The sequence below is a fragment of the Bos indicus genome, unplaced genomic scaffold (genome assembly GCF_029378745.1).
Source record: "Bos indicus isolate NIAB-ARS_2022 breed Sahiwal x Tharparkar unplaced genomic scaffold, NIAB-ARS_B.indTharparkar_mat_pri_1.0 scaffold_55, whole genome shotgun sequence".
NCBI classification, from domain to species: domain Eukaryota; kingdom Metazoa; phylum Chordata; class Mammalia; order Artiodactyla; family Bovidae; genus Bos; species Bos indicus.
Genome location: NW_027223720.1, coordinates 104,348 through 116,586, shown reverse-complemented (window position 1 = coordinate 116,586; position 12,239 = coordinate 104,348). Strand labels below are relative to the sequence as shown.

Below are 12,239 nucleotides of genomic sequence, written 5' to 3'. Positions count from 1 at the left end.
TCCATTGTGTGTGTGTGGATCTTTTAGAATTAGTGGGTTTTTTTTTTTCATTTGTAGCAGTAATTTAAAGTAAGTTGAGCGCTGAAGAATTGATGCTTTTGAACTGTGTTGTTGGAGAAGACTCGTGAGAGTCCCTTGGACTGCAAGGAGATCCAACCAGTCCATTCTAAAGGAGATCAGTCCTGGGTGTTCTTTGGAAGGAATGATGCTAAAGCTGAAACTCCAGTACTTTGGCCACCTCATGGGAAGAGTTGTCTCATTGGAAAAGACTGTGACAGAGGATGAAATGGCTGGATGGCATCACTGACTCGGATGTGAGTCTGAGTGAACTGCGGGAATTGGTGATGGACAGGGAGGCCTGGCATGCTGCACTTCATGGGGTCGCAAAGAGTCACCTGAGCGACTTAACTGAACTCAAAGTTTATTCAAGCTTTAATGCAGGTTATTCTGACTTTAAGGTAGCATCACATGGCATACTTCTGAGTACATTCCTGAAAAATTCTTTTGTACTTATTTCTGTTTTATAGGTCTATGCAACGTCTGGCACTGGGGAGGCTATCATCTGGGTTCGGATCACATAGCAGTGAACAAATGGATACCAGAACTTTAGAAATCATGAAAGCAGGAGACCACAGTGATCCTAGAGTAGCGAACCAAGTGTTGCCATTAGTTTTCATCTGTGGATGATAAATTCTGTTGCAAATGCAACCTAGGTAGTATGAACGGATAGTCTTTAGGGAAATGAACTGTCACAGAGAATAAACTGCCTTGATATGTATGGGTTGCCATTCTTTTCCGTAATTGTGATTTGCCCATGAAATGTATCATCCCCAACTGGACCTGCAGAATATTGTCCTGGAGGGTCACTGGCCCCATCACTAAGTTCCTTAGTAATCCATTTCAGCGCCACAGTCTGTGCTTTTTGTCTGACTCCTCACTGTCTCAGTGTGTGCTCAAAGGTCTGGCCAAAACTCCTGATTATCTGGTGGCTGGGAAGGACTATCTCTTCATGTCACACTGGCTGCGCCACTCACAGGTGCCTTCGTAATAAACAGGGAGGTTGGACTGGGGTGGGGTCACTGGGAGAGAGTAGACGAGGCTGGAGGGGAAGGGGTGATGAGCAGTGGAAACCCTTAGACTCAGAAAAGCATCAAGTACCTGACGGAGACCATCCAAATTAGTGGGTTCTTTTTTTTTTTTTTTTTTTTTTTTTAGATACACAACCAGGCGTGGGATTGCTGGGTCATGTGTTAGTTCTGGTTTTAGATTTTGAGGACCCTCCTTACTGTTATCCATGGTAGCTGCACCAATTGACATTCCCACCAACAGTGTACAAATCTTGTCCACATGCTCACCAACATTTGTTAATTCTGTTCCTTTTGAATGATAGCCCTTCTGATAGGTATAAGATAATACCTCATTGTGGTTTAAATTTGCATTCATATGATGATTAATGATGTTGAACATCGTTTCATGTGCCTCTCAGCTATTTGTATGTCTTCTTTGGAAAAATGTGCATTTAAGTCTTCTGCCCATCTTTTTCTTGATTTTTTTTAAACTGTTATATCAACTGTTTATATATGTTGGATATTAACCCTTTATTGCTTACATCATTGGCAAATATTTTATCCCATATAATAGGTTGGCTTTTCATTATGTTGATGGTTTCCTTTGCTGTGCAAAAGCTTTTAACTTTAATTACAACCCATTTATTTATTTTTGCTTTTATTTCCCTAGCTTTAGGAGACAGATCCAAAAAAAATATTGTTATGATTTATGTCAAAGTGTGTTCTGCTCATATTACCTTCTAAGAGTTTTATGGTTTCCACTCTTATAGCTAGGTCTTTAATCCCTTTTCACTTTACTTTTGTATATAGTTTTAGAGAATATAATGATCTCATTCTTTGAGAGCTACATGTCAAAGAATGAGATTGGAGTGTAAATACAGTTTGGTAATGTCAGAAAATTAACTGTGCTTTTACATTTGAGCCAGTAATTCAGTGTTTTCAGAAATTAATTCTGAAGAGACATCCACAACCATATGAAAATATGTAAATGCCTATGCACATGTTAATTGAGGGAACATGATATATCCACAGAGTGGAGTACTACAAAGCTACAAAAAGGAGTGAGTACAGTTTTCTAAACTAATATGGAGTGCTTCCATGATAGATATAGATATATAAAAGAATGTGGGAGTCTGGGGCTAATGTCAATGATACCAAGTGCAGTGCCTTCCCATTCTGGTATGAAGAGGCTTTGACAGCTGAAGAAGGAGAGCCAGAGCCACAGCTGCAGCCAGGGCTCCTATGGTGCCAGGGCCAGTGCACTTTCCAGAGCATGTCCAAATTTCCTCCTACCCCTAGTGAAGTCTGAGCAGATACTTCACATTGCATTTCAAGAAAGCAGGCAATCTTCCCACTAGCGGAGGGCCATGGTGGGGCTCATGGAAATTCAGCATATAACGTATTTATTTGTGTTCCTATACAATATGCACAAATTGGAGGTTTTTCTTTTTTTCTGTTTTTAAATATTGTTCCTTTTAATTAAAGATGTGTTTAGCTTCAGAGTCCAAGTATACTAATGGCACAGCTCCGACATGTACTGCAGATTATCAAGTTGAAAACTAAGAAATTTCGTATTACATAGCACAGACTGAAATCCTTGAATCATTTCTTGTCATTCGGAACAAGATAACATGATATTGCAATATGGATTTTTTTGTGAAAATGGAAATTTTTCCACAGTGAAGTCTGTGTGATTATCAGATACAGAAAAAAATCTTAAGAGGTATTCACTTCTTCGTTTGTTTTATTTGTTTAGTCTTTCTTTGTAAAATTGAAGTTTATTTATCTGGATTGGCTTTGCTTATTTAAGAATGTGGGAGAAGTGAAATCCCAGTAACATTGCTTTCTTTCACACTTGCACTATAGTTGTTCAAATATCAATTTAGCATCTGCTCTTTGGAAGGCTTCTGGGTGGTTTTGGGGATGCTAAGAAAAATAAACTCAACCCCTTCTTGTAGAATTCTAGCGTCTCAAGAGCAGCATTCAATAAAGTAGCTGGTGAACTGAGATCTAGGGGCCCAATAAAAATGAGGTGTAAGGAGGTGAGGGGATTGAGGGCTTCCTCATGAGGAGTCTAGTGTAAATACACTGAGGCAAGGCACTTGGAGACTTTAGGACAATAAAAGTCTGGCAGTGGAAGGTAGTTTTAAGTTAGGCTACAGGTCTAGCCCACCAGGGAGGCTGTGGAAACACTGAATAGGGGTCAGACCCTCAGATGGCGGGTCTCAAAGTTGAGAGAGTTAAACCTGGAATGGAAAACTACCCTGAATAATTGCTTTGGAATTATGGGGCTTCCTAGGTGGCTGAGTGGTAAAGAACCCGCCCACCAATGCAAGAGACATGGGTTCAATCCCTTGGTCAGGAAGCTGCCCCTGGAGGAGGAAATGGCTACCCAATCCAGTATTTTTGCCTGGAGAATCCCATGGACAGAGCAATCTGTTCAGTCCATGGGATAGAAAAGGTTCAGACACGACAGAGTGACTAAACAGCAACACGGGTAGACCAGAGAGAAATCCCCCCTGGGGTGGGGATGGACTGTGCCCTGTGCTCCTGTCCCAGTGCCCGTGAACACAGTGCACAACCTAGATGTTTCATGCACATCATCTCCAAGGAGATTCTGTGAAATAAAAGTAATAGTAGAATGAAACCGGAAACTCAGAAGCCAGTGGGCTGACACTCTTTGCTGTGAGTCGTGGAAACAGAGCTCATTTTATTGAAAGGGCATTCCATTCAGCGTTTTTGGCTATGTAGATAATTCCACCAAAGTCTGTGAGGTGAGTCTATTTTAGGTGATGGTGAAATTGATGAACATGGGGGCTTATATTATTTAGTTACTTATTTATTTGGCTATGCTTGCTCTTATCTTTGGCACACAGGATCCTTGATCTTCCTTGCAGCCTGAGAGTTCTTTAGTTGCAGCATGAGGAATGTTTCAGTTGTGGCATATAGGATCTTTAGTTGTGGCATGTGAACTGTTAGTTGTGGCAAAGCTGTGGCATGTGGGACCTAGTTCCCTGATCAGCAGTGGAATCCAGGTCTCCTGCATTGGGAGTGCAGAGTCTTAACCCCTGGACCACTAAGGAAGTCTCTAGGAGTTGTTCAGATGAAAGAGCAGCCGGGAAGGAAGACAGAATTAGTCTCAGAATCAAATTTAGATTCTTTTTTATTTTAATTTTATTTTATTTTTAAACTTTACATAATTGTATTAGTTTTGCCAAATATCAAAATGAATCCGCCACAGGTATACATGTGTTCCCCATCCTGAACCCTCCTCCCTCCTCCCTCCCCATACCATCCCTCTTGGTTGTCCCAGTGCATTAGCCCCAAGCATCCAGTATCATGCATCAAACCTGGACTGGCAACTCGTTTCTTACATGATATTTTACATGTTTCAATGTCATTCTCCCAAATCTTCCCACGCTCTCCCTCTCCCACAGAATCCATAAGACTGTTCTATACATCAGTGTCTCTTTTGCTGTCTCATACACTGGGTTATTGTTACCATCTTTCTAAATTCCATATATAGATTCTTTGAATTTTTTCCAGTTAAAAAACTACCCCCTCACTCAAAATACGATCTAGTAGTGGAAATGAAAGATTCTTTCTAAACAGCATTTTGGACTGATTTGGTGTTCCATGTGCTAGAATGCCAAAGATTCTTTGACATCTTCTGGATTTAAAAGATTCCTCAGGGTCGGTGGTATCCTCCAGGATGAAACTAATCATAATCATAGTAAAAATAGATATCGTGTAAAGTCTCAGTGTGGTCCAGGTGCTTTAGCTACATGCCAGTAGTCCTACAAAAGCCACTTCACCTGAGGCTCCCCAAGTTTGGGGATGGACCCAAGTCCACACAACTGATAAGAGACAGAGCTGGGACTAGAGCGCTGGTCTGATTTGCCCACAGCATGTACCCTTCCACTTGTCCCGGCCTGAGGTGCTCATGAGTCAATTAATTCACTGTCTTCTAGCACTCAAACATGTATCTTGAGTGACAGAAAGAAGGACTCTGTGGCAAAAACACTGGGATGGAATACATAGCTAATGCAATACAAACACCAAAATAATTAAGAGCTGTGAATAAAGGAGAGAAGGGGGTAATGGTCAGTTAGCCTATGATCACCTGCATGTGCAAATTCAGACACCCTCAAGGTATTGAGGGCTTACAAGATTATCTGGCACTATCCTTCTATGTAGAAAGTAATTTTATTTGTTTTAATTAAAAATAGTTATTTCTATTTATTTTCTGACTGCTCTGGGACTTAGTTGTGACACTCAGAATCTTTGTTGCCACATGCAGCCTCTTTAGTTGTGGAATGTGAGATTTTAGTTGTGGCACGTAAACTCTTAGTTGTTGGATGTGAGATTTTTAGTTGTGGCATGTGGGATCAAGTTACATGACTAGGAATCAAACCAAGGACCCCTGCATTGGGAGCGCATAACCACTGGACCAACAGGGAGGTGCCGAGAGTAAATATTTTAGAACTAACCCTAAATCTGGTGACTCAGATGGTACCGGATGCACCTGCAATGCGGGAGACCTGGGTTCGATCGCTGGGTTGGGCACAATCCCTGGTGGAGGGCATGTAACACACTTCAGTATTCTTGCCTGGAGAATCTGCATCGACAGAGGAGCCTGGGGAGCTACAGTACATGGGGTCACAAAGAGTGAGACATAACTGAGTGATTAAGCACACACCCTAAATCTGGCTGAAGAGCAGGAATATATCACCTCTATCTCTTTGACATCATAACATCTGTCCTGAGTTCCTTAATTTCTGCTGCATTTTCCTAATCTTATATCACTTTTGGGACTGAGACCCATTTTCTCCAAGATTTGCTAGAGGGTAACTGCTCACTGTTTGTAGGAATATGCATTCCCCAGGAAGCCTTTAATTGAGGGACAGAAGCTGATATGGGAACCTCCATGAAGGAGGAATAAGGAGACAATCACCCCTTGATATAGTGGTCACCCAAAGACTAAGAAGAGGAATCTTAGATCAGTAGAAGGAGCAGTCCCAGGCTGTGGTAGATGTAGTGAGGATGCTAAGCAAGAGGAATCAGAAGGACTCAGATTGCATCCCCACTGTCTATTCTCAGAGGCCCTGATGGACTAGGATCACATGAAGGTCATCCTGACTTCCAACTTGGAATTCTCAGGAGACGAGGACTTTGATGTAAGACAAGAAGCTTCATAAAACAGAGAGTGGAGTTACAGGATTCGTCATGTGTCAATGTGAGGACCTGAAAGTGGACTCACAGTAACACACCCTATAAAAGGAGGCCCTGGAAAATCACTGATGCTGTGGTCCCCAGGAAACTCTGGGCACAGATGTCAGGTTGATTTCTACCTCGAAAGTCTTAGCGAGGTGAGACCTCTGTCTAATACAGTCAGCTGCAGTTTCGCAGAGCGAGGGACCTGAATCCAAGGAGGACCTCACATGCAATGCTGAGTGTTACTGAGGACCCCTGCAGAGGGAGCCACTCATTCAACCTGTGTGATCTTAGGGAGGGCTGAGTCTCCTCTAGCCAGATCAGAACCCAGATCTGCAGATCCGGGTGTCTTGACCATAACCAGACTTAAGGTGAGGACCATCAGTGCTAGTGAGAGGATCTCTCCCCCAACGAAGGAGGCTCACAGAGTGGCAACCCACCTGACAAGCAGAGATGCTCAGAGCAGAGCTGGGCTCCCACCACTAGGGACTTGGGAAGGCGAGGGCTCTGTTTGGGAGCTGGAAGACACGAGTTCATAGGAGCGGGCATCTTGGGCTTTGATACACTGCACAAGGAGGACCCAAGGATGGATGAATATTGAGCTACTTGGGTTCCCGTAGCATACTGCCCCTGCCGTCATCCCTGGGAGATCCCACGTAGGACCTTACGCAGCTCCCTCCACTTCCGCTTTGAAAGCGAGCGGTTCAACCGGTAGCCACGGCGACCGTATGGCAGAGACTTAGTGTCCAGTACTCTTCTGGAACCAAGGTGAGGACCTGAATGTAGCTCATGGGACTTTTCCAACCCTCCCAGTAATAAAAGTGACCCATCCACATCCCACCCCTGTGATATGGCTCTTATGAGTCCCTCAGAGCTATTGGCTGAATGTGTTTAGAGTGTCGAAAGCTATGGCATTGGTCTGCAGGGTTAGGTCCGGATTCTACCCCTGGAGGAGCTCTAGGACCTAGATGAGGGCCCTGAGGGTTGATGAGCAGATTTCAACACCGCCAAGGGGACCACACTGAGCGGCCCCTGTGTACTGGGCTCTAAGATGCCCCGGGTAGAGCTGCCCAACTGTGGTGCCCCCTGGTGTCCACTGGAGGTGGTTTTGGGGAAGTGAGAGCCCTGCTGTAATGGAATAAACCTGGTTCAACAAAAGGGACCTAGTCCACAACAGTATTAATGGCTGTGATGCTGAGTGAGGATGGGGGCTCCTCCCATAAGAAATAGAGTCACAGAAAGTGCCAGTCCTATTTTGAGGGCTGGGAGAATTGGGTGTTTTGACATGACACTTCCTGGGACATCTCAGGGAAGTGAGAGACCAGGTCAGTGGGGGCAGCCTCAGGTTGGCAAGGGAGGGTTTCAGGTGTCCTGGTGGATGGTGAGAACCTTGGGGGCTGTGGATGTTCCACACCATGTCATTCGGACCACATCTCCCTGTCATCATCCCTGGGAGACCTCAAGGATAATGTTGGTCCCCACTGCGGGCTAATGGGGAAGTAAGGGTCTTGGTCTGAATGGAGTGGTCAGCAGAGGGAGAAACCTTAGACCCTGTCATGAGTCAAATGTAGAGCTTGGTTGCTTCTGTGTCCTGGCTGTTGTCAATAGTGCTGCAGTGAAGACGAGTACAAGTGTCTTTTTCCATTACCATTTCCTCAGGGTATACGCCCACTAGTGGGATTGTTGGCTCATGTGGTAGTTTTATTCCTAGTTTTTTTAAGCAGAGTGAATTAATTCATAAAGTGGAGAGCCAATATCATATATTAATGCATATATATGGAATCCAGAAAGATGATACTGATGAACCTATTTGCAGGGCAGCCTGGAGATGCCGACATAGAGAACAGACTCATGGACACAGTGGGGAAAGGAGAGGGAGGGGCAGATTGAGAGAGTAACATTGAAAACGTGCACATTACCATATGGAATATAGATAACCAATAGGAAGTAGTTTTATGACCAGGGAGCTCAAAGCCAGTGCTCTGAAAGCTTAAGAGGGGTTTGACATGGGAGGGAGTTTCAAGATGGAGGAGACATAGCTATATCTATGGCTGATTCATATTGATTTGTGGCAGAAACTGGTACACTATTATAAATTAGTATTGTAAAAAATAAATTTATTTTCAAAAAGACATATAGGAGAAACCAGAAGCAAAAAAATATTTTAGCCCTTGAATTGGGATCTTGTGAGGGTCCACAGGGACATCAACCTGCCTGCACCAGATTTTGTTCTCAGGAGACCGTGTTTGGTAAGATAAGGTCATCTTCACTTCCTGATTTTGGGACACGGAGTCATTGGCTTTTACTATCAAGCAGTCTTTACTTCAGGAGAAAGTTGAGCTTCTCTACCAGGAGCCCAATAGAGGAACCTGAGTGAGGACTCAGTGCATCCATCCCACCCTCGGATTTCAGCCCAGGAAATCTCAGGGAAGGGCTGTGAGGCTGAGCCCCTTCTTTATTGTTTTATACGAAGTCTACAGGAGGGGAAATGTCTAGTCTGAAGGTGCAGACACCAGTCTGCAAATGGATAATGGTGCCCAACGTTTTAAGGAGCCAAGGTAAGGACCTTGAATGATGATCCCAGTGAACTCAGGATAGAAAAGACCCTAATGAGCTCTCAGCACTGGATATCTATCTCCTGGCAGGGAGGTCGACTGAGGCATTCCTTCCCTTACCTCTGGATCATGGGGAGGTCTAAAGTGTCTACATCAGAGTAGCAGAGGGAAGGGTGCCAAGGTTCCACCAGGACTTGACGTGATAATACTGAAGTAGAACTTAGAAAACCCCACTGCTAGTACCTGCTGGCACCTGAGTAAATCCAAAGCAGGGCTGAGAGGACGCAGAGGAAAAGCTAGGCCACTATTCTTCCTCTGGGATTCTCAGGGGCCATGCTGAGCAGGAAAACAGGAGCCTTGTGGGTTCCTAGAGCAGTGTCCTCAAGGACACCTGCAGAGGCGGCCTTTGATTAAGCCAAGGTAGAGTCTCCCTGTTTTAAGGTGCTCATGTCACCTCATTCTCCATCCTCCAGGTGCCCCCAGTCACCTGTCTCTTGGCCCAGACTCCTGCCTGCGGTCCCTGCCCACAGCCATCATGCCCCGTGGGCAGAAGAGTAAGCACCGTGCTCGTGAGAAACGTCGCCAGACCCAAACTGAGACCCAGGGTGTTCATGATCAGGCTACCACATCTGGGGGAGAAGAGACCACCTCCTCCTCCCTTCCTGATTCAGAGAGTGCTCCCTCAAGCTCGTCTGCTGCTGGCACCCCGAAGGGGCCTCAGGGAGCCCACGGCACCACCAGTGCTGCTGCAGGTGCTATACGCAAAAGATCTGGTGGTGGTGGCGCAGCACGCTCGAGATCTGGAGTAGGTGCTGAGGGCCAAGTTCAGGAAGGTGAAAATTCCTCCCAGGCCTCAGCTGCTGCTGTGAGCTCTCACACAGATATTCTGACCAGGAAGGCAGAGCTATTGGTGCCGTACATGCTGTATAAGTATAAGATGAGGGAGCTCATTAAGAGGTCCGAAATTTTGAAGGAAATCAATAGAAGGTACAAGGAACAATACCCTGAGATCCTTAGAAGGGCCTCCGAGCACATGGAGATGGTGTTTGGCCTGGTGCTGAAGGAAATCAGGCCCAACAGTCACTGCTATACCCTGGTGAGCAACCTAGATCTCAGCGACAGTGAGTCTATGAGAGGTGACTGGGGGCTGCCGAAGAATGGTCTTCTGATGCCTCTGCTGGGTGTCATCTACCTGAATGGCAACCACGCCCCTGAGGAGAAGATCTGGAAGTTCCTGAATATGCTGGGCATCTATGATGGAAGAAGTCACTTCATCTTTGGAGAGCCCAGGAAGCTCATCACAGAAGATCTGGTGCGGGAAGAGTACCTGGAGTACCGCCAGGTGCCCGGCAGCGATCCCCCTCGCTATGAGTTCCTCTGGGGTCCTAAAGCGCTCACAGAAACGAGCAAGACGAAAGTCCTGCAGTTTTTGGCCAAGGTCAAGGATTCAGTCCATCCTGCCTTCCTGCTGCAATATGAGGAGGCTTGGAGAGAGGAAGTAGAGACCACCGGAGCCAGAAGTGAAGCCAGGGCTGGCAATTCTGCCTCAACCAGGCCTGGCACTGCCGCCTCAGCCGCTGCTGGCCCTTCTGCTTTGGCCAGGCCTGGCACTGCTGCCTCAGCCGCTGCTTGCTCTTCTGCCTCAACCAGGCCTGGCACTGCTGCCTCAACCAGTGCTGGCCCTTCTGCTTTGGCCACTGCACGCCCCAGGGCCGCATCCAGCTGCTCATCTCGCCCCTAGTGTGATCTGAAGCCCGTTGTTCACTTTGTGGCTGGAGAAGCCGGTCAACCTGTGTTCCTGATATCAATAACTTGTTGACTTTATTTCCCCCAATTTTCAGTTATTAAAATTTTTCAACAGAAAAGTCATTTAGATTCATGATATAAGTATATGAATAACATGGGTCACACACACTTTGCTGTTTGTCAAATTTAGGAGTAAGAATTTTGTGTTCTCAAATAAATATTGTAAATCCTCACATCACTTTTGTGATCCAGGATGAGAATAACATCACTTTAGGATGAGACTGTCCTTAGAGATGTGAAAGACGCCACGCTAATAGAGGCTCAGAACATTGATACATTGTTAGGGAGATAGCTGAAATTTCTTCAGTTTTTGGATGGCTTTACTCTATGTTTAGTCTCCCTTTTTGTAAATGTAGAAGACACATACTTGCCTCTGCTTATGGTTTATGGTTTTCAAGAATGTTTGAGATATAAATTATAGCAAATGATTTATTCATGGCTCTTCTTTTACACAAATATTGAGAATCTGCTCTTAAGAAGTCTTCATGCTTGTACTGGTGATGTTTAGTCAAAAAAAGTCCTAACCTCTGTCCACTCATTATAGTTTCTCAGAGATGCTGTCATTCTATGGAAGAGGCTGAGATACTCTCTACTTCAGGAAGAACAAGAAAGAAGTGGGTTAAGAGGGATTGGAGAGAACATATTACTTTGGTTTCATTCCTAAGAGGAATTTTGGCTGATTTCGAAGGTTGGGTCTTTTTTTCCCCCACTTGGAACACTGCATAGTTTCTGACATCTGATATATTGAAAAAAAAATCCAGCTGATGTAACATCTGAGGTCAAGATAATCATAGTAATAACTGCTATTGCTCCTAATGTCTCAATAGAGATAGATGCCATGACATAAGCTTTCCATAAATACTTATATTCCACCAATCTGACAAGAAAGGGCTTATCAAACTTAGTTCGCAGGGGAGAGCCCAAGGCTCATAGAGTTAGAGTTTGGTCTTGTGCTGGTACAAGGCTGGTAAATGACAACTGGCAATAGACTCCTGCTCTACACTACTTTACCCACTCCAGTGTTCTTGCCTGGAGAATCCTAGGGACGGGGAAGCCTTGTGGACTCCCGTCTATGGGGTCGCACAGAGTCGGACACGACTGAAGCAACTTAGCAGCAGCAGCAGGCTTAGCCTATTAGCCTTAGCATAGCCTCACTTATTCTTTAGGCTTCTCAGAGACCTAAGAAACTTGGTCTCAGCGCAGAGTTCTGAGGTTGGTAAAGAGAATCAATCTTGCAGAAATGATGGTGATTATCCTGAATGAGGGTGATGGAAAGACCCATCCAGAACAGAAGGATCCTGTTAAGACCCGTCCTCATTAGCAAGCCCATGAAGTCCAGAACTATCTGGGCTGCTGTGGTTAACACTTTCAACTCAGGTCCTGGGGAGGTGGGGACATTGGAATCTGCAGAGAATAGAGCCCCAGGAAGGGTGCAGAGTCAAAGTGAGGACCCAGAGTGTGGACATGAAGCACCTCAATCCACAGCTGACAGGGCTACACTTAGTCCCTCCTCTCCAGTTAGCCCTGGGAGGCATAGGGAAGTGCTGGCCAGCTCAAGGGCCCCGTGACTTCTGCCTGGAGGGTTTCAAGGAGATGA

At 45.2% G+C, this 12,239-nt stretch overlaps 1 protein-coding gene across 1 annotated transcript; it reads left to right on the top strand.

Moving 5' to 3' along the window:
- The first annotated feature begins 6,976 nt into the window (after nucleotides 1-6,976).
- On the top strand, nucleotides 6,977-10,999 carry LOC139181987 (melanoma-associated antigen B2-like). Its single transcript, XM_070785466.1, has 2 exons — nucleotides 6,977-7,049; nucleotides 9,310-10,999. The coding sequence occupies exon 2, from the start codon at nucleotides 9,372-9,374 to the stop codon at nucleotides 10,575-10,577; it is 1,206 nt and encodes a 401-aa protein (XP_070641567.1). The 5' UTR covers nucleotides 6,977-7,049; nucleotides 9,310-9,371; the 3' UTR covers nucleotides 10,578-10,999.
- Nucleotides 11,000-12,239: the final 1,240 nt, after the last annotated feature.